This window comes from Suillus subalutaceus (genome assembly GCF_016647625.1).
Source record: "Suillus subalutaceus strain FC151 chromosome Unknown DFJ58scaffold_118, whole genome shotgun sequence".
Taxonomy (NCBI): domain Eukaryota; kingdom Fungi; phylum Basidiomycota; class Agaricomycetes; order Boletales; family Suillaceae; genus Suillus; species Suillus subalutaceus.
The window spans coordinates 101594-119717 of record NW_024540367.1 but is presented as its reverse complement, the minus strand read 5'-3'; the positions used below and the strand labels follow the sequence as shown (position 1 = coordinate 119717).

The following is an 18124-nucleotide window of genomic DNA, read 5'->3' as shown; positions in this document are numbered from 1 at the left end:
CCTTGGAGCATGGGGGCTGTGGAAGTGCAGAAGGTTGAAGCTTAAGGGTAAGTGACTGTGCACTCGGAGTCATAACAGGTCCAGGGTGCTACAAACTTCCAGTTACTGTTCGTCGCCTCGTTCGAATGGATGTTTTGATCAAGAACCTAATCTGCGTTCGACTTTTTTCTGTGACGTTCCTTCAACGCGTGTTATTGCTGTGGCTTCTGCCTCGTGTTGACTTTGATCTGCGTACCGTGGAGCCTGCAGTGAGACTCAGATAAGTCATCATGACCTGATCAAACCTGCAATGCAATATCATTCATTGACTACATCTTAGCGCGAGTCCAAACAACCTTTGCATGGCTTGCCTGGCTTGCGGACATCATTTGAATTGGACGGCTGGCCAGATCGTGATAAGCAGGCATCCCGAGTGGGTCTAGTCAGTTGTGTTCTCACCGGATGGTGCTCGCATCACGTCTGGTTCAGCAGATAAGACTGCGGCTGTGGGATGCAGCATCTGGATGGGCATGTGTGGAGTACACCGAAGCAAATTCTTTCTTTCTGGATACAGGTTGCACTGCCCCTCGGACACAGGAGCATCCCACCAAATCGCCCAACACTTAGATCCAACACTTCATTTAGCTCCAAGTTGGAACATGTGCTGTGCAACCCTGCTGACCTCTTTGAGGGTATCTCTCATCGTGATTCCAATTTGACCCTTTTCTTGCTGCATGTTGATGGGTGGATGATGGGACCCAATCGTCGACTCCTTTTCTGGGCACCTCCCGGTTCTCGACATGCATTTTATACTCCTCGGACTTCATCGGTGATCCCAAGAGGAGGCGTCGAGCTTGATTTGAGCCGCATGTCACATGAGATGCACTGGTCAAGTTGCCGAGATGTGTAAGTTCTTAGTTTTTAATATTCATCCCTCGCATTTGCTGAATTCAAGGCATCTAGCCGTACTTCGCGATGATGTGCTTGCAGTAGTCGATGTTAGATATATATATATGAATCAAGTGTCGAATTTCACTCCCTCTTGATCTTAATTGCCGCTCAACGTTGTCACCGTCTTAGACATGGCCAGACTAGGGTACACTCTGTTCCAGCGCTCAGTTCAAAGTTGTCGTTACATTCCCATATAATCGAGTCTATCAACATCGAGCATCTTACAGGGCGCCCTCGTCTTTATATGATGTAGCACCCAAAGTGATTCAATGTGTATGCATGTATGCAGGAGTGATCGAACTTCATTTGAACTCTGACAGAATATTCAAAGCCCAGGGACAATAGTTGCCTGCCACGACTATTCCTGAAGGCAAGGAACAAACAATTACCCGGGTTTCTTCGATCAATCGGTCTCCAGGAGGGAAGAACACCACAACACTGATCAGCGTTGCATGCTGAATACTTTGAGCGAATATTGTCGGTGGTGTCGTCCACGCTTTACATGACCATGCTGTCAAATATACTGGTGATTCAGGCATAGTCCCACAAATCAAGTAATCATTCGATCAAATATTCTATCCTACTACGCACACAGATTTCACTGTTAAGGTCATTGACGTTTTTCAAACGCGCAAAATGGAGGCCTAGCGTAGTGCACAATGCGCATCTCTGCACATCTCATCCTTGGCTCGAGAGACATCTAACAAATTCGGCCAATGCACTGAATGACCCTATGAAAATGTATCACCCAAATCTTGTTTGAAATGACTTACCAAACAGAACGTCCAGTCATTCCTTTCTCTTGGTATGGCGTTGGGCGCGTGAACTACAAGGAAATCATCAGTGATCAGAACTAATAATGGAGAGGCAGTCATGATAAGGACACACTGCGAACAACGCCATTGTTTGGATCGCACTTGCGCTCATGGAATACGTCCTACATTTGATTTCCCAAGCGACAAGCTCCTACCTCCATAGTCCCAGCAATATCAAGGTGAGCCCATCGGACAGAGGGTTCCTATCTATCCTTGGCCTCGATGCCATCTACGAACGCCTTAAGGAACAATGCAGCGGTGCATGAACTTGTTGGTTTCCCGCCAGCCTGAAAAACAAAAGACAATGTCAAGTTCAAGCAAGACTAACGTGAAGATAGATGACCGACGTTGTACAAGTCAGCGTTATATCAGTAGATCTGTGGGCCATAATCCTCGTTGAGGGACATGCGCCAGAAGCGATCGTACTCGCTTTCTCCGGCAACACTCGGTCGGTCCCAGAGGACATCGGAGGTCTAATACAAGAGTTCAGTCAACGGCGTGTCGGCGGGTAGTGATGAAATAACGAACAGTGAAAACGCCAGTGTAAATCTCACCCAGCGCGACTTCCATAGCCCTATCAATAATAAATTCAGGTTGAAGAAGTGTGAATGATCAATACATACCCGATGAGAGTGGCAACGTTGATGACAGAGTGGGGCTTGAACTCGGTTGATGCATAGTACAATGCATCAAGCTTTGAAGAAGTTATAATTCATCACTGACGTCAGTAGATAGCAAGGGTGCTCACCAGCTAGAAAAAGATGTCAGTCGACTTCGACCTGATTTGTCATTCATAGCGTATATTCTGGCAGATGTGGTTCACAGGACAGGAAGATAATTGCGAGGGAGGACGGAAGCTTCCTGCAGCGGTAGAATACCAACGGGGAGATGATTGAACGTCCGTGGCCTTCACTTGGAACTTGACTGGGAGAGCTGTACGTAGTAGCAGTGTATGTAGCGAAGTCCATATTCTAGAATGTTCCAGGAGGGAGTTCTTGGAGCTGACATGGACATTCCAGGCAAGAAAGTGCCAGAATGACAACCGATGTGTACTTGATGCGTACAGCATCACCTGTGATTCCCATGTAACGACAGTAATAATAGGTGATAATACATAGGGTTCGCACCTGTAAGACAAGGCAGAGCTAGCGTTCCAGAGCCTCCTTCTATAAAGATGGACTTTATACAGCGGTAGGGTAATAACCCTTCCCAGTCGGGAAGTAAGTACTTCGACTCCGACAAGAATATATAATTAGCTTACAGCCTACATGTACAGCACACAAGCTTCCTTCGAACGTATCATTTGCAAATTGCTACCTGAGTCCTCACAACTCCAGACGATCGACGCAATCTCCCACTCCAGCAACCAAGATGATTCTGACACCCTTTAGGAACTTGGAGGCTCAGCAAAGGAATGTTCGATCCCCATCCTACTCTCTGGATGGCCGACAAACGTTCAGTGGACCTGACATGACAAGACCGTTCGGCGGTAGGATCTTCAGGCGGGTTTATATGTAGCTTGACGAAGTTGTGCACATTTGGGGTGAAGGGACAAGTTATCGCTGTTGGTGGAGTTTTTATTATTATGGCGGCCTGAGCTCAAAGCCTGCAGAGGTTGAGACAAGAATCGTTTCAATGCAACTCACAGATGATCAGCTGCATCGACATTTCTGCGAAAAACACACGACTAGCGACCGGGTCATAGACATGGATATTGAGCTTGGACACTGGCAACTACTCATGGCTGGACATCCACATATGCGTCACTCTGCGGTACCTGACGTCCTTGCTCAGGTTGGGCCTGCGCGATAAGCGAAGCTCACCAGGTGTGTGTTTATCCATTATACATCTTCTGGGCACTGATATTCTCTTGAAGATCGACCGAACCTTCGAGCATTTACTTGAAGTACGACACCAGTTCATTCTCCACTGTGCTGACAAGAATAGTTATTGTAGTCTAACATGGCGATGATTCATTTCGTATGATCCTTCACCCTGTGCCCCCAAAACATCTGCTTACAATAGACCTGCAGCGTTTATTTTTGTTCTCTGCCTGTGCAAGCTCCTGCGCTTATCACCTCAAATTAAAGCAGTCCCTTCTGTTTATGCGATCGACGATCAACCTGGCGACCATCTAGATGTGCGTGTCTTTATCTTGTTCTCTCGGTAATTGACTCCACAGTCATCCTACAGTTCCCTGTTACACCCTAACCTTGAACCCCCTCCCTCGAGATAGGCCACAATTCAGACGCATTCAAGTGCCCGTGAGAATGTGAGAGCGTCTTTTCTTGCGATTATCATCATCACTTATGTATTTTCAGTTTTGACGCACACTGGTACACCCCACTTCTCTGTCACAGCATCTACCACCTTCTGACACCCCCTATATCGCCAATTAATCTGGTTGCTAGTTCATGTAGGACATGCACCGCCTCCCATAGTTGACGTTTCTTGCAAAGGGTAAAGAGGTGCGCTAGCTTGATTCCTATTGCGGTCTGCAAAGTCTCATGCATGAATTTGCAGCGCGAGGTTGCGGCTGGTGCAGCCAGCCCTGTCAACGGCTGAATATGATGAAAGACAACGAGCTTCCTTCAGGTACCATCATTAAGTTGGTCAAGGGATATGCAGAAGGGGTCCTTCTCGCTCTTTTTGGCAGCAATCAGTCAGTACTAACACGTTGCACGTCACTACCATGTAGGCTTAGGTAGTTCGTGTCAACTGCACACCGCGCATCACAACCGCTGCTTCCCTTGTTTGAAATTGCAAAATTCAGCTCCTCTGAAAGACGATTTGCCTCGAAGAATGTTGTTCTACTAACTGTTGAGGTTGAGTGTACTTTCCGGATATCTAGGGGCGACACGCATGATACTGAGCAGAGGGTTTCTGCCCCTCGGTGCGGATCACAAACAGCCCATTGCGTGTGTACATGAATTCGCAGGATAGCATGAAACAGCATAGGACATTGTCGGCAGGCCTCTGGATGTGAAGTATGAGACAATATACCTATAACTGCGTCATAAGCTGCCAATACCATCCTCGCATAATTCGCTCATGACTTGTTCCCATCTGTCTAGTATGCACCGGTCTATTGTATGAGTGCGTGGTACGCGGTGACTAAGATGCTTCGAAAATAGCAAGTCAAAGAAGGTAATATTAATGCCGCACGCGAACAGGACATGTCGACTGATAAGCCATGCATAGGCGTGCCAAAGTGAAGAGTCTTCGTATTTGACTGAGACGATGAATGTGAAAAACATGAGCCAAGCTGTGAAGCAACGGCAATAAATCAAACTCACTACTCAGGAGGACCGCATCTTTCTGCTAATTCTAGACAAGCGCTAGAGATTTGAGGGAGGAATAATGCCTGCGAGATCGATGGGTGGTTGCCACGATGATAGAAGGATATAGTAAGTCGATTCACATGAATGCAGACATGTGGAGCACGGAAGTCTGGAGGGTGGACAGACACGTTTTGATGGCCTGAAGAAGAGGGTCAAGCTAAATACAGAGACATCTGCCAGGCGTGAGTGATAACGGGGATATTTAATCGACGTCATTCGACGCACCGACAAGCTGAGACAGGGCTTTGTTATCTGGGTCCGACGGTTAATGGGGTGGGCCAAGACGCGTCGAAACTGAGTATGCTGTGATGCTGACAGCTTGACAGCCTTGAAAGCCAACTTGAACATTTGAACCATGACTTGAGCGAAAAGGAACTTAATTGATTCGACTCACCTCGAGGAATCGCCATCATTGAGATCCTCACTACAGGAACAGGAAGTCATCCATGGGTACAGGGTGAATGGTACGCATCTGAGATCTGAGTATTGGAACGTTGGAACATCTTGGAACATTAATATTAATTGGGACGTGACAGTAAGCAGCGTCAATGAATGCTTACTAAGCAACATCATGCTCAGTTCAGATCGTCCTAGTCAATCTTCAATATAATCTTCAAGCTTCAAGCTAAGCTTGAGCTCATGCTGTACATATGGATATATGAAGTGACACCCACTCAGAACATTCTGAACGTGGACCGAACAAGAATCTTGCATTTTGGCTGTGCTTACTTCGTGTGGCATGCTGGAATCAATCGTGCACTATCATTCAAATGCTCTATGCATTTTGATCAATTTCCGTCATTTTCTGTGATAGGGTTGTTAAAGGGTTGTCTAGATCTCTTGCCCTGCGCCTTTCTGCACCTTTCCGCAATCCCATGGCCGATAATTATAACAGCGGTTCAAGAATCAAGTCGATGTATTGGACACGCTTCAAGCCTTGTGGTCAAGGGTATTTAGCTCGCAGAGGTCCTTCTCCCTTCTCTCATACTTCTTGCACCTCCATTTCGCTCGCACTAATTGACCACTCGTGCTGAGTGAAGACAATAGGCCAGATCCTCCTCCAGAAACCCGCTAAGCAATCGTTCGTGAAAATTTGGTACGTGGTCTTGTGGGCTCACTCACTGTGGATGAGCGCTCATGAAATTCATCTCTGCATCTGACGCTTTCTTCGTCCAGAGCCGACCCCACAATCGAATCCGTCAGGCCATGCGGAAATTTACGAAACGCATCACCAAGAAAATTTCTGTGAGTAGATTGCTGACTTGTTAGCGTCCTTGATCTGAATATGGGCTGGCATTGTGCAGCAACGCTTCAAGTGTTCCCGCAACCGCATCTCTGCGGTTCAGAATGAGAATACCGACCTTCAAAGTGCTTCGTCGAATCAGAATATCGAGGTAGGTGTTCGAAATCGTAATCCTACTCCTTCAGTTTTTTCATCAGAGGCTCTCAGGACACATCACATCCGCATCCTTCCACCGGTGACGAGCATCCCACCACAGCTGATATTCCTAGCGACTCCATGAACCAAGGGCTGTCCAGAGAGCCTGTTTCGCAGGTATTTTCGTCAAATACCTTGTCTGTCTTCTCTAATTTCGGCGGTCTCGCAGGCTCACGCTGCTCCTTCTGACAAGGAGGAGGGTTGTGATCCCAGATTGGTTGATGCTGAACTTCAGGGTGCCCGTGATGGTACGCAAAGCATGGGATTACTTGGGAGACCTGCGACTTCTGTGGCATCCGCCGCCGTCAATGCCCCAGCAGCTCTCGCTGTCGCGGATGATTTTGACACGACTTATCTCCAACCCCTAAAGGTGATCGACACTGTCATCGAGAAAATCGCAAATGTATAGGTCATTCTTTTTTACTGGAAGCGAACTGATCAAGTTGTATAGGTACATCCGTACGCAAAGATGGCGCTGGGTGTGCTGTCTGTTGCATCCAAAGTACGTTCGGTTTCTTCCGGAGTCCACTCTCCTACTGAGTAGTCATAATTCTATCTAGATCATAATCGCTCAAGCAGAGCGCGACAAATCGATCGATAGTCTTCTCAAGAAGTTGGTTGAAGTTTACCGCTTCATGGCTCAAGATGACAGCCTTGGAAAAATTGAATCGATGCGCGGTATCGTTGGAAAGATTGCTCAGCAGACTCTCGAGTGTGCCCGTTTCATCAGGGATTACTCGGAGACTAAGAGCTTTTGTGAGTTGTCGGGCTATTGCATTTCGCACATGAATCTTATACTCACTATGATCATAGGGAAGAGAGTCGGTAAAAACATCGTCGCGGAAACGGATGACATCATCAAACGGTACAACGACGCCTTGGATGCCCTCATGCAACAATTCCGGGACCAGGTTGATCGGAACGTAGCTATCTTTGTCCACTCTGCGGGTAAGGATTCATACGTGCCTCTGATTTTAGATGTACTCATATCCTTCAAGGTGAAACACTCGATCTCAGTGGCATGACTTATGCAGCGGGCGCGGGACTAGATACTGCGAAGCAATGTCTGTCAGGCACTCGCACGGGCATTCTGTCTGAAATCACCGAGTGGATCAACAGCAGTGGAGATTCCGTTCCGCGTGTAATGTGGCTATCCGGCCCTGCAGGCAAGGGCAAATCAGCCATCGCCCACACGATTGCCAACTGGTTCAATGAAACAGGAGGCCTTGGTTCATGTTTTTGTTTCGATCGGCAGAGAGAAGCAGACCATCGCCATGAAAAGATTTTCTCCACCATCGCGCGCGACCTTGCTGATCGTGATCCGGGGATGAAACGAGCGTTAGCGGATGCAGTCAAGGATGCAACCTCACTGAAGAACACGACGGACATTATCCAGCAGTGGCGCAAGCTTCTCATGGAACCGCTAAAGAAGTTCTCTGCGTCGAGTGTGGGGCCTGTCTTGATCGTCATTGAAGCACTGGATGAGAGTGGCGGAGTGGAGACGCGGCGTAACCTCCTCCGCATACTTGCCGGTAGACTTCAGGACAACAAAATTCCACAAATCACGGAACTCCCTTCCAACTTTCGGATTCTTGTCACCTCTCGCCCGCTTGCCGATATCGAAAAGGAGTTTGAAGGTGCTGATCATATTCTACGGTTGTCCATGGACGCTATCCCACCAGAAGTCGTGAAGCGCGACATTCACGCTTTCGTATCTGAGGAGCTGAAAGAGCTCTCAGAATTTCGGGATACACATCTTGCAGACCTCGCTGTGAAAGCCGACGGACTCTTCGAGTGGGCACGTCTTGCGTGCGAATACATCAAGGAACCATATTCTGGCTTATCCACAATGGACTGCTTCAATGCTGTCGTGGACCACAATCCTGGGGAGCGGAAAAACTTGTTGTATGATATGTATCGGCTCATTTTAGGAGAAATTACGCCAAGGGATAAGTATACAAAAGCCCAATACCAGCAAGCGATAGCGAGATTTCGTTCCGTGATGGGACAAATACTTGCCACAGCCGTACCCCTTCCTTTAGTTTCACTTCAAGCGATGCGGGACCATTTCCCGGAGAAGCACGACCATTACAACATAGACGTAGTGATAAAACGCATGGGTGCCCTCCTCAGTGGCACCACCGACTCACATACCCCCATCCAACCCCTTCATGCGACCTTTCAAGAATTCCTGACGGACGAATCGTCCAGTGGAGACTTCTTCGTCGAGAAAACGAAGGCGCAACAACGCGACCTTGCATTCGCGTCACTACGGGTGATGGAACATGACCTTCGCTTCAATATTTGTGATTTGAAGTCGTCATACCTCCTTAATGTCGAAGACACGGAGCTGCCTCAACGAGCGAAAACATCCATTCCCCCACATCTGTTCTATTCCTGTCTACTTTGGGCTACGCACGTATCAGCATCGAACTTCGACTCAGAACTCGCTAACGCAGTAAAATCATTCTTCGACAACGAGCGACTACTCTTCTGGGTTGAGATGCTCGGCCTTTGCAATGCAACCAGGGGTGCAATAATCAATCTTCCACTTATTACTCAGTGGCTGCAGGTGAGCACCTGCCTACCAGGCAGCGTCGAATGAACATCTTACAATCAACCACAGGGCCATTCTGGATATGAAGATGTGCGGTCCACCACAATGGATGTGCAAAGATTCTTACAAGTGTTTGGCATCATGATTCGGCAGAGCACGCCGCATCTGTATTTATCAGCGCTACCATTCTCACCCATCAACTCTACCATGGCTACCAAATTTACCGCAAGGTTTCCGAACAACCTTCGTCTGGCATCCGGACGTCATTTGAACTGGACCGCTGACCAGATCGTGATCAACGGGTATGCTGCGGTCAAGTCAGTCGTGTTCTCACCGGATGGTACTCGCATCGCGTTTGGTTCTTTCAATAACACCGTGCGATTGTGGGATGCGGCGACGGGACAGCCATTGGGTAAGCCCTTGCAGGGGCACACCGGACCGGTTTCATCAGTCTCATTCTCACCAGATGGTACTCGCATTGCATCTGGTTCGTGGGATAAGACTGTGCGGCTATGGGACGCAGCAACGGGTCAGCCATTGGGTGAGCCCTTGCAGGGGCACACTCTAGCGGTCAATTCAATTTCATTCTCACCGGATGGTACTCGAATCGCGTCAGGTTCGGTAGATAAGACTGTGCGATTGTGGGATACAGTGACGGGACAGTCATTGGGTGAGCCCTTGCAGGGGCACACTGAACCAGTTTGGTCAGTCTCGTTCTCACCAGATGGTACTCTCATCGCGTCTGGTTCTTCTGATAAGACGGTGCGACTGTGGGATGCATCGACGAGACAGCCATTAGGTGAGCCCTTGCAGGGGCACACTGAACCGGTTTGGTCAGTCTTGTTCTCACCGGACGGTACTCGCATCGCATCTGGCTCGGAGGATAAGAGTATGCGGTTATGGGATGCAGCAACCGGACAGCCATTGGGTGAGCCCTTGAAGGGGCACACTGGATATGTTCTGTCAGTCTCTTTCTCACCGGATGGTACTCGCCTCGCATCTGGTTCGGCGGATAACACTGTGCGGCTGTGGGATGCAGCGACGGGTCAGCCACTGGGTGAGCCTTTGCAGGGGCACGCTCTAGGGATTTGGTCAGTCTCATTCTCACCGGATGGTACTCGGATCGCATCTGGTTCAAATGATACGACCGTGCGGCTGTGGGATGCAGTGATGGGTCGGCCATTGGGTCAGCCCTTGCAGGAGCACACGGTAGCGGTCAATTCAATCTCGTTCTCACCAGATGGTACTCGAATCGCGTCTGGTTCAGGAGATAAGACTGTGCGTCTGTGGGACGCAGTGACCGGACAGCCATTGGGTGAGCCCTTGCAGGGGCACACTGATATAGTTTCGTCAGTCTCATTCTCACCGGATGGTACTCGCATCGCGTCTGGTTCGAAGGATAACACTGTGCGGCTGTGGGATGTAGCGACGGGACAGCCATTAGGTGAGCCTCTGCAGGGGCACACTGAACCGGTTTGGTCAGTCTCGTTTTCACCGGACGGTACTCGCATCGTTTCTGGTTCGCAAGATAAGACTGTGCGTCTTTGGGACGCAGCGACAGGACGGCCATTAGGTGAGCCCCTGCAGGGGCACACTGAACCAGTTTCGTCAGTCTCTTTCTCACCAGATGGTACTCGAATCGCGTCTGGTTCGGGAGATAAAACTGTGCGTCTGTGGGATGCAGCGACCGGACAGCCATCGGGCGAACCCTGTCAGGGGCACACTGCAGATGTTATGTCAGTCTCTTTCTCACCGGATGGTACTCTCATCGCGTCTGGTTCTTTTGATAAGACGGTGCGACTGTGGGATGCATCGACGAGACAGCCATTAGGTGAGCCCTTGCAGGGGCACACTGAACCGGTTTGGTCAGTCTCGTTCTCACCGGATAGTACTCGGATCGCGTCTGGTTCGGCGGATAACACTGTGCGACTGTGGGATGCAGCTACCAGACAGCCATTGGGTGAGCCCTTGCAGGGGCACACTCTAGTAGTCACTTCAGTTCCGTTCTCGCCAGATGGTACTCGCATTGCGTCTGGTTCGGGGGATAAGACTGTGCGGCTGTGGGATGTAGCATCTGGACAGGCACGTCAGGAGTACACTGAGGTAAATTCATCCGCATTCTCTCCGGATAGAAGTTGCACTACCCCTCACACACAGGAGCATCCCATCGTGTCGCCCATTACTTGGAACCATCACTTCATTTCCTTCTCATCTAACTCCAAGTTGGAACACGCGCTGTGCAACCCCGCTGACCTCCTTGAGGATATCTCCAATCATGATTCCAATTTGCCCCCTTTCTTGCTGCTCGATGATGGATGGGTGGTAGGACCCAATCATCGCCTCCTTTTCTGGGTACCTCCCGCTTCCCGACATGCATTTTATAATCCTTGGACTTCACTCGTGATTCCAAGAGGAGGCGCTGAGCTTGATTTGAGCCGCATGGCACATGGGACGCACTGGTCGAGTTGCCGAGATGCGTAAGTTCTAATCCTTACTATCCGTCCCTCGCATTTGCTAAATTCAATACATTTAGCCCTACTTGATGATGATGTTATTGCGATAGTTGACTCATGGAGATGTTAGATAGATAGGAATCAAGTGTCGAATTTTACTCCCTGTTGATCTTTATTGCCGCTTAAAGTTATCATTGTCTTAGACACGGGCAGACTAGATTACGCTTTGTTCCAGCGCTTGGTTGTCGTTATGTTCCCATGTAATATAATTGAGTTTATCAGCATCGAGCATCTTACAGCCCTCGTCTTGATGTGATGCATCACCAACATGATCCAATGCGCAAGCATGTATGCAGGAGTGATCGACTCATCATCACTTCTGAACGTTAACTCTGGAATAGTCAGCGCCCGGGGACAACAGTTGCCTGCGATCACTATTCCTGAGGAGAAGGAACACAAAATCACAAAGGTTTCTTCAACCAATCGGTCTTCGGGAGGGAAGAGTACCATTGATTGCATTGCTGAGGTACTTTGAGCGCACTGATGGTGGTATTGTCTACGGTCTACAACTGGTGCTTCAGGCATGGTTCCATAGACATCGGAAAGTTAGTCCCAACAAATCAAGTAATCACTCGCTCAAATATTCTATTGGAATGTGCACAGATATTTCATCGTTAACCTGGTCATTGACGTTTTGCAAAACGCGTAAAATGGAGGCCTATCATAGTGAGCAATACCCATCTCCACACATCTCATTCTTGGCTTGAGAGACGTTTGAAAAATTCTGCCAATGCACTGAACGATGATATCAGAATAATATTGTTTGAAATGACTTACTGAACACGACGCCCAGTCATTCCTTTCTCTTGGTATGGTGTTGAGCGCGTGAACTACAGTGAAATTATCAGAGATCGGAAATAATAATGGAAGGCAGTCGCGATAAAAGGTGCATTGCGAACAATGCTATTGTTTAGATAATACTTGTGCTCATGACATACGTTCTGCATTTGATTTCACAAGTGACATGTTCTTACCTCCATAGTCGCAGCAATATCAAGGTGAGCCCGTCGGACAGAGGGTTCCTGTTCATCCTTGTCCTCGATGCTATCTACGAACACATTAAGGAATAGTGCAGTGGTGCATGAACCTGTTGGTTTCCCGCTAGTCTAGAAAACAAAAGACAATGTAATTTCAAGCAAGACTAATGTGAAGACAGATGACCGACGTTGCACAAGTCAGCATTAGACAAGTAGATCTGTGTGCTGTAATCCTCGTCGATGGGCATGCGCCAGAAGTGATCGTACTCACTCGTCTCCGGCAACACTCAGTCGGTCCCAAAGGGCATGGGCATTGGAGGTCTAATATGAGGGTTTAGTCATCAGCATGTTGGCAGGTAGTGATGAAATGACGAACCGTGAAAACACCAGTGTAGATATCACCCAGTGCGACTTCCATAGCCCTTATCAATAATAAATTTAGGCTGAGAAGTGTGAATAATCAATACATACCCAGTGAGAGTAGCAACGTCGATGACCGTGTGCATCTTGAACTCGGTTGATGCGTAGTACAACGCATCTTTGAGAATGTTAGAATTTATCATGACATCAGTAGATAGCAAGGCACGCACCAGCTAGAACAAGACGTCCTTCAGCATCCATGTTGTCGAACTCGATAGATTTGCCAGTCATAGTGTAGATTCTAGCAAATGGTCAGTCCAATACATGACGAATATTTCGTTCCAAAACTTACACATCACCTGGCTTGGTGCGACAATATTGATTCTGCAAACAAGATAAATAAGGACGTACATAGATCGAAGTGGACACAACGTACGGAAGTTTTTGGAGTGAAACATCTCACCAAGTGACACAAGTGCAGTTATGTCAGACGTGGGAGTCCCATACTAGAATTCGAAGAGGTGGGACGTGCTAACTTTGATAAGTTTCTGCACCTGAGGATGAAGACTGTCGTACTGAGGTGACTGGGTTGACGTCCAGAGCAGCATTTCCTGCAGGATTATTGAGGTCAACACTGAACAGGCACGATATATTGTTCGCTGTAGGACTGATGATCGATCAACGTTTGACTGCTCTTCTGGTGAGTATGTACATCTAAACTCTCAAATCTGCTGACACATGGTTGAAGTTTTGAACGTCCAAGTCGATGTGCTCTAAAATTAGCTTCCAGTATTCGGGTTTACGTTTATCACCGATAACACCGTGATCACCGAAGCACGGAATGAGAGTGGCTCTAGTCCGCGTAAGCCCTCGCAAGTCCAGTATGGTTTCAAGTTGGATGCGTTTTTGCATGATCGAGTGGAAGGTCCTTACTAGTGTGAGTGCCATCTTTTTTGTTGTGACGTCGAGTCTCATATGGGTCTCCAGGTTACTGCTCCTGCCCTATCTGAATCTATCTCCACCTGCTCCAATCGTGAGGGCAGCATCGACTCACAAGTGAACCTTCAAGCAATTCAAAATCTTAGGATCGCGTTGTAAGTCTCCTTCATTCAACCCTTCCTTAGTCTATTCACATTTGTGTAACTCTGACACTTCTCGTCCCTCACTAGTACTCCCCACCTCATCCAACGGTCAACCCATACCTTGCTCATGCTAACACTCACCTCCTCTTCCTTCATTCACTGCCAGTCCTCTAATCCCACACTGCCTGCTCCCCTTTATCGGGGCAATTTCCATTTATATGGACGCGTATACTTCATGCGGTCGCAAATACTCCAAGCTGCCATGAACGGAGGTATCGTAAAAAGGAGTATGCGTGCCAAACGAGGAGGATGAAGATGGTCCGGGAGCCTATTTATTGTCTCCACTTCCTGGATCTTAGCGCCCCGATGTCTATCATCATCCACCCAGCGATGGATCTTCATTTTCAAGGAGGCATTTTGAAACTTGTTGCGGTTCATGGTTTGATGTTGGGGATGGGTCCTGAAGTACGTTGCTTGGTTCGAGGACTGGAATTAGGAGTAAAACGCACCTGAGCCGATCGCACGTCATGTATCTGACTGCATTGTCGCGGTGAAGGTCAGTTTAAGCAATGTAGCCTTAGACAATTATGTGCTGAAGTCGATCGTCAGGACGGACTACTTGATGCAACGTGATGAAAAAATAATCATGCGGATGCCGCCAGTAGTATTGCAGGCATCGGTTTGGTTCTGACAGCGTTGTTTCAAGAATCGGCAGCTTAGACTTTGTTCTCGATGCGATCGACACGCAGCCCAGTCTGTACATGCATTTATTTCTGTTTGTATGCGACTGACCTTCGTGCGTAGCTCTATCCCTATGATAATAGCACGCACATTGAGCTTTTCAAGTTCTGCATACAAGGTGCGTCTAACTTCCATGTTTCAGTTAATGATTATCCACCTCCAACAACTACTACTGCTAGATTAACAAAGTCTCTCTCCGCCCTGCTCCTTAGCACCTCTCTCCTCGCCTCTTCCGCCAGCTATCGAAAGTCCAGCACGGCCCTGCTCAGTGTTTCCATTGTGTCCATCAAATTTACGAGGCTGTGGTTTGGTCGCAGAATCGAGTGGAATGAGGTGCTTATGTGAAGAGCAGGTGGTATACAGGCGTTTGGATTGCTGCCTACGCGTTTCCATGTGTCATCCTTCTTCAACCATGATATAAAGCTAATTTTGCAGTACTCCTTTTACCACACGCATTGCTCTCAACGTATCCGACCCATTCACCATCCCAATCACAATGAAGACCTTACTGGATGCGATCACGCCACCTCCCTTGGAGGGCAGGCCTCAGGGTCAACTTGCAAGCGAACCTTTGAGTCATTCAAAATCTCGTGGTCTCATCATTTCATTTGCTCTTTGGTATTTCGTCTATCTCTCATTACCCAGCTCTGGCGCTTACGACCTACCCTCGCCATATCCACTAATCAACCCATACCTCGCTCGTGCTAACGCTTACCGTCTTCCCTGTTTTACTGCGGGTCCTGCCCATAACGTTTTCTCCGCCCACCATTATTTGCTTTGGGCATCGGTTCCACAATGGGATAACCCTTGTCTGAAAAGGTGATGGCAGAGAAGTGGAGTTGACACGAAGTAGGACAAGATGTATGTTCTTACGCAGTGACAGAATTGCATTAGGCGGACCGAACTGTGTGATCTACATGTAGAATACCATGACCGGCAAGCTCAGCCCTATCCGTGTGAAAGACAGGTCCCTTGTGATGTCGTTGGTGTGGTTGCTGGACCCGGTGTTGTGCAGGGACACGAATGATGGGCCAGGACGAGCACGAGGCTGTGGGACAATACATGCAGGTAATAAGGGAAGTGTCGTCTTTTCTGGTGAGCACTGATTCAAGGCGAAGACACAAGATGAATATAGGTCCCAAATACCAGACGCACAATGTACTCACCTGGCGTCCGTTGTGCACCTCTATGCCTTATACCCGTGCCAACGTCGTCTCCCGTACACTCATCCAGATATCAACGAATACTGAGAGGTGTTGTGTCGTGTGTTGGGAGAGAGTAGAGCTTTAAAGTAGCAAGAGATGGTTAGAGTGTAGGGTACAACGAACAACATGAACTCGGAAGCAAATCATAGATAGACGGGAGAGCCGTGGCCGCCACGATGGGAAAAAGCAATTCTGAAGCATGAATTTGAAGGACACAAGGGGGCGATTAGGGATTTTGTTTTCTTGCACGATGACGTCCACATTGTGAGTAGTTCACATAACAACACTATGCGCAAGTGGAACTGCGACACAAGAGTTGTTGGTGAGGGGGGATGGATCTATGGACTAGTATTGGCACTTCCACCGGATGGGAAGATGATTGGGAGGGAGGATGGAAGCTTTGAGCGGTGGAATACCAACGGGGAGATGTTTGAACGTCCATGGCCTTCACAATCGGAACTTTGACTAGAAGAGGTATAGCGGCGAAGTTCATATTCGAAGGACTTCCAGGCACATGAATGTCGACACGGAGCAGGACAACGCTTGTCCATCAAGCTCAAGTCCGAGTCTATGTTGAACCCAATGAAAGCGCTGGTTTCTTGATCGTGCCCTATGATTGTTCCATGCTCTGTTATCCAGTGCAGAGGAGTTTTGCGATATGAAGCCTTTGTCATCACGTAATAGGCACCTTGGTTGCTATTTTACCACTTGCAGCAAAACAATCCTTTTGTCACTTCCGTATCTTCTCGCACAACATATTGTTTGACAACAGTAGGATAATAACCTATCTATATCAAGGGCTGTGACGTTCAGACAGTGCTTCGCAATATGCGAAATCTTGCAAAGTGTGGAATGGTCTGCTTTTCTTGAGCGCTCTTCATTTCCTCTGCTTTAATCAATATCGTACCCTACAACATGCCCTTGCTGTACAAATCTGATGCCCATTGTAAATGAGGCTGTGGATGTCCTGTGAGTCGCTTCTGTCCTCAGTGCTCCATGATGTGGTTGCCACATGCATGCCGTGGTTCCCTCACTTATGATACATCAGGACTGTACAAGTACATCAGCGGGTTTAATTGTGCTACAGAGCGCTACAGAGCGCTCTGTAGCACTCTGTAACGAATCACGTTTTCCTGATCTGAGTCACTGCAGTGTTCCACGTGGCCTCCGGCACACATCTTACTACCAAGTGTTAATTTTGATCCATCTCTTAGACACCGCCTCGATGTGTCACCTTCGAGTCTCTGAGCTCATCGAAATCAGACTCCGATTCAAACTTTCTTCAGCGTCATCCCATAAAACTTCTCCAGTAGAGAAATCTACTTCCAGTACCGAGCCCTTGATCATGACAGGCAACGATACTGACAAGACAAAGAGTTCAAAACGTCCACGATCGTAAGTAATTGTGTTGTATAGCACATGTAGGAACTTAATATTGCATTTTCAGGCAAAAAAAGGACAAGTAAGTACATGAAGCACTAGTCATCCACATACCTGACAATGTACGTATTGTTTAGTAAGGAGCCAAGCTACCCAGAACATACCCAGGAACAGGAAGAGGTACACCTCAGTGGACTCCAACAAGTTGTCATTACTAGTATGTGATATCTACCTCCGCTCAGCTCATATTAACGATTTCCCTCGAGCCATTCACGCAACTGGTCTCACTCTTGGTCTCCGACGTATCCCCGCTGGCTTCCATGTGGTGATAAAGACCGACGGTGCTGAATGCCAGACGAGCAACAAACCTGTACACGTGGATCAGACTGTCGTCGAATGGACCGAGCCCATACTTCTGTATGTTGTCCTTGATCTCATTTTTCCTGCACGTATTGAGAAGGACTCTAGGCCATGCGAGCCATCTTCTAAAGTTTGGATCAGCGTGTGTGCCTCATTTGAATTGGGTCCCATGCTCGGTCACGGAGAAGTTCTCCACACATTCGAGACCTCCGTCTGAGAATTACTCAACCCCAGCGACAATTCACATGGTCAGTAACGTCTCTTGCAAATAACATCTGACAGATGTTAACGAGTATCACAGCCATAATTTTTCAGCCCAAGCAAGAGGAGGTCGTATCCCCATGTACCTCACTGTTCATGACACTGGAGCAGCAACTTTATGATGAAAATGACGCTGCATTTCTTTGTCCCTTCAGTACCGTGAG

The 18124-nt window shown here is 48.1% G+C and overlaps 1 protein-coding gene across 1 annotated transcript; it reads right to left on the bottom strand.

The window, feature by feature from the left end:
* Positions 1-12286: 12286 nt before the first annotated feature.
* DFJ58DRAFT_806721 (peptidase M17, leucyl aminopeptidase) lies at positions 12287-13694 on the bottom strand (the record flags this gene model as incomplete). The annotated part of the gene is given in 11 exon segments (XM_041391198.1): positions 12287-12329; positions 12372-12424; positions 12569-12700; positions 12760-12837; positions 12857-12892; positions 12948-12993; positions 13043-13109; positions 13162-13232; positions 13284-13315; positions 13368-13462; positions 13508-13694. 8 exon segments carry the CDS (start codon positions 13220-13222, stop codon positions 12287-12289), a joined length of 516 nt encoding a protein of 171 aa, XP_041239840.1. The 5' UTR covers positions 13223-13232; positions 13284-13315; positions 13368-13462; positions 13508-13694.
* Between the last annotated feature and the right edge of the window lie 4430 nt (positions 13695-18124).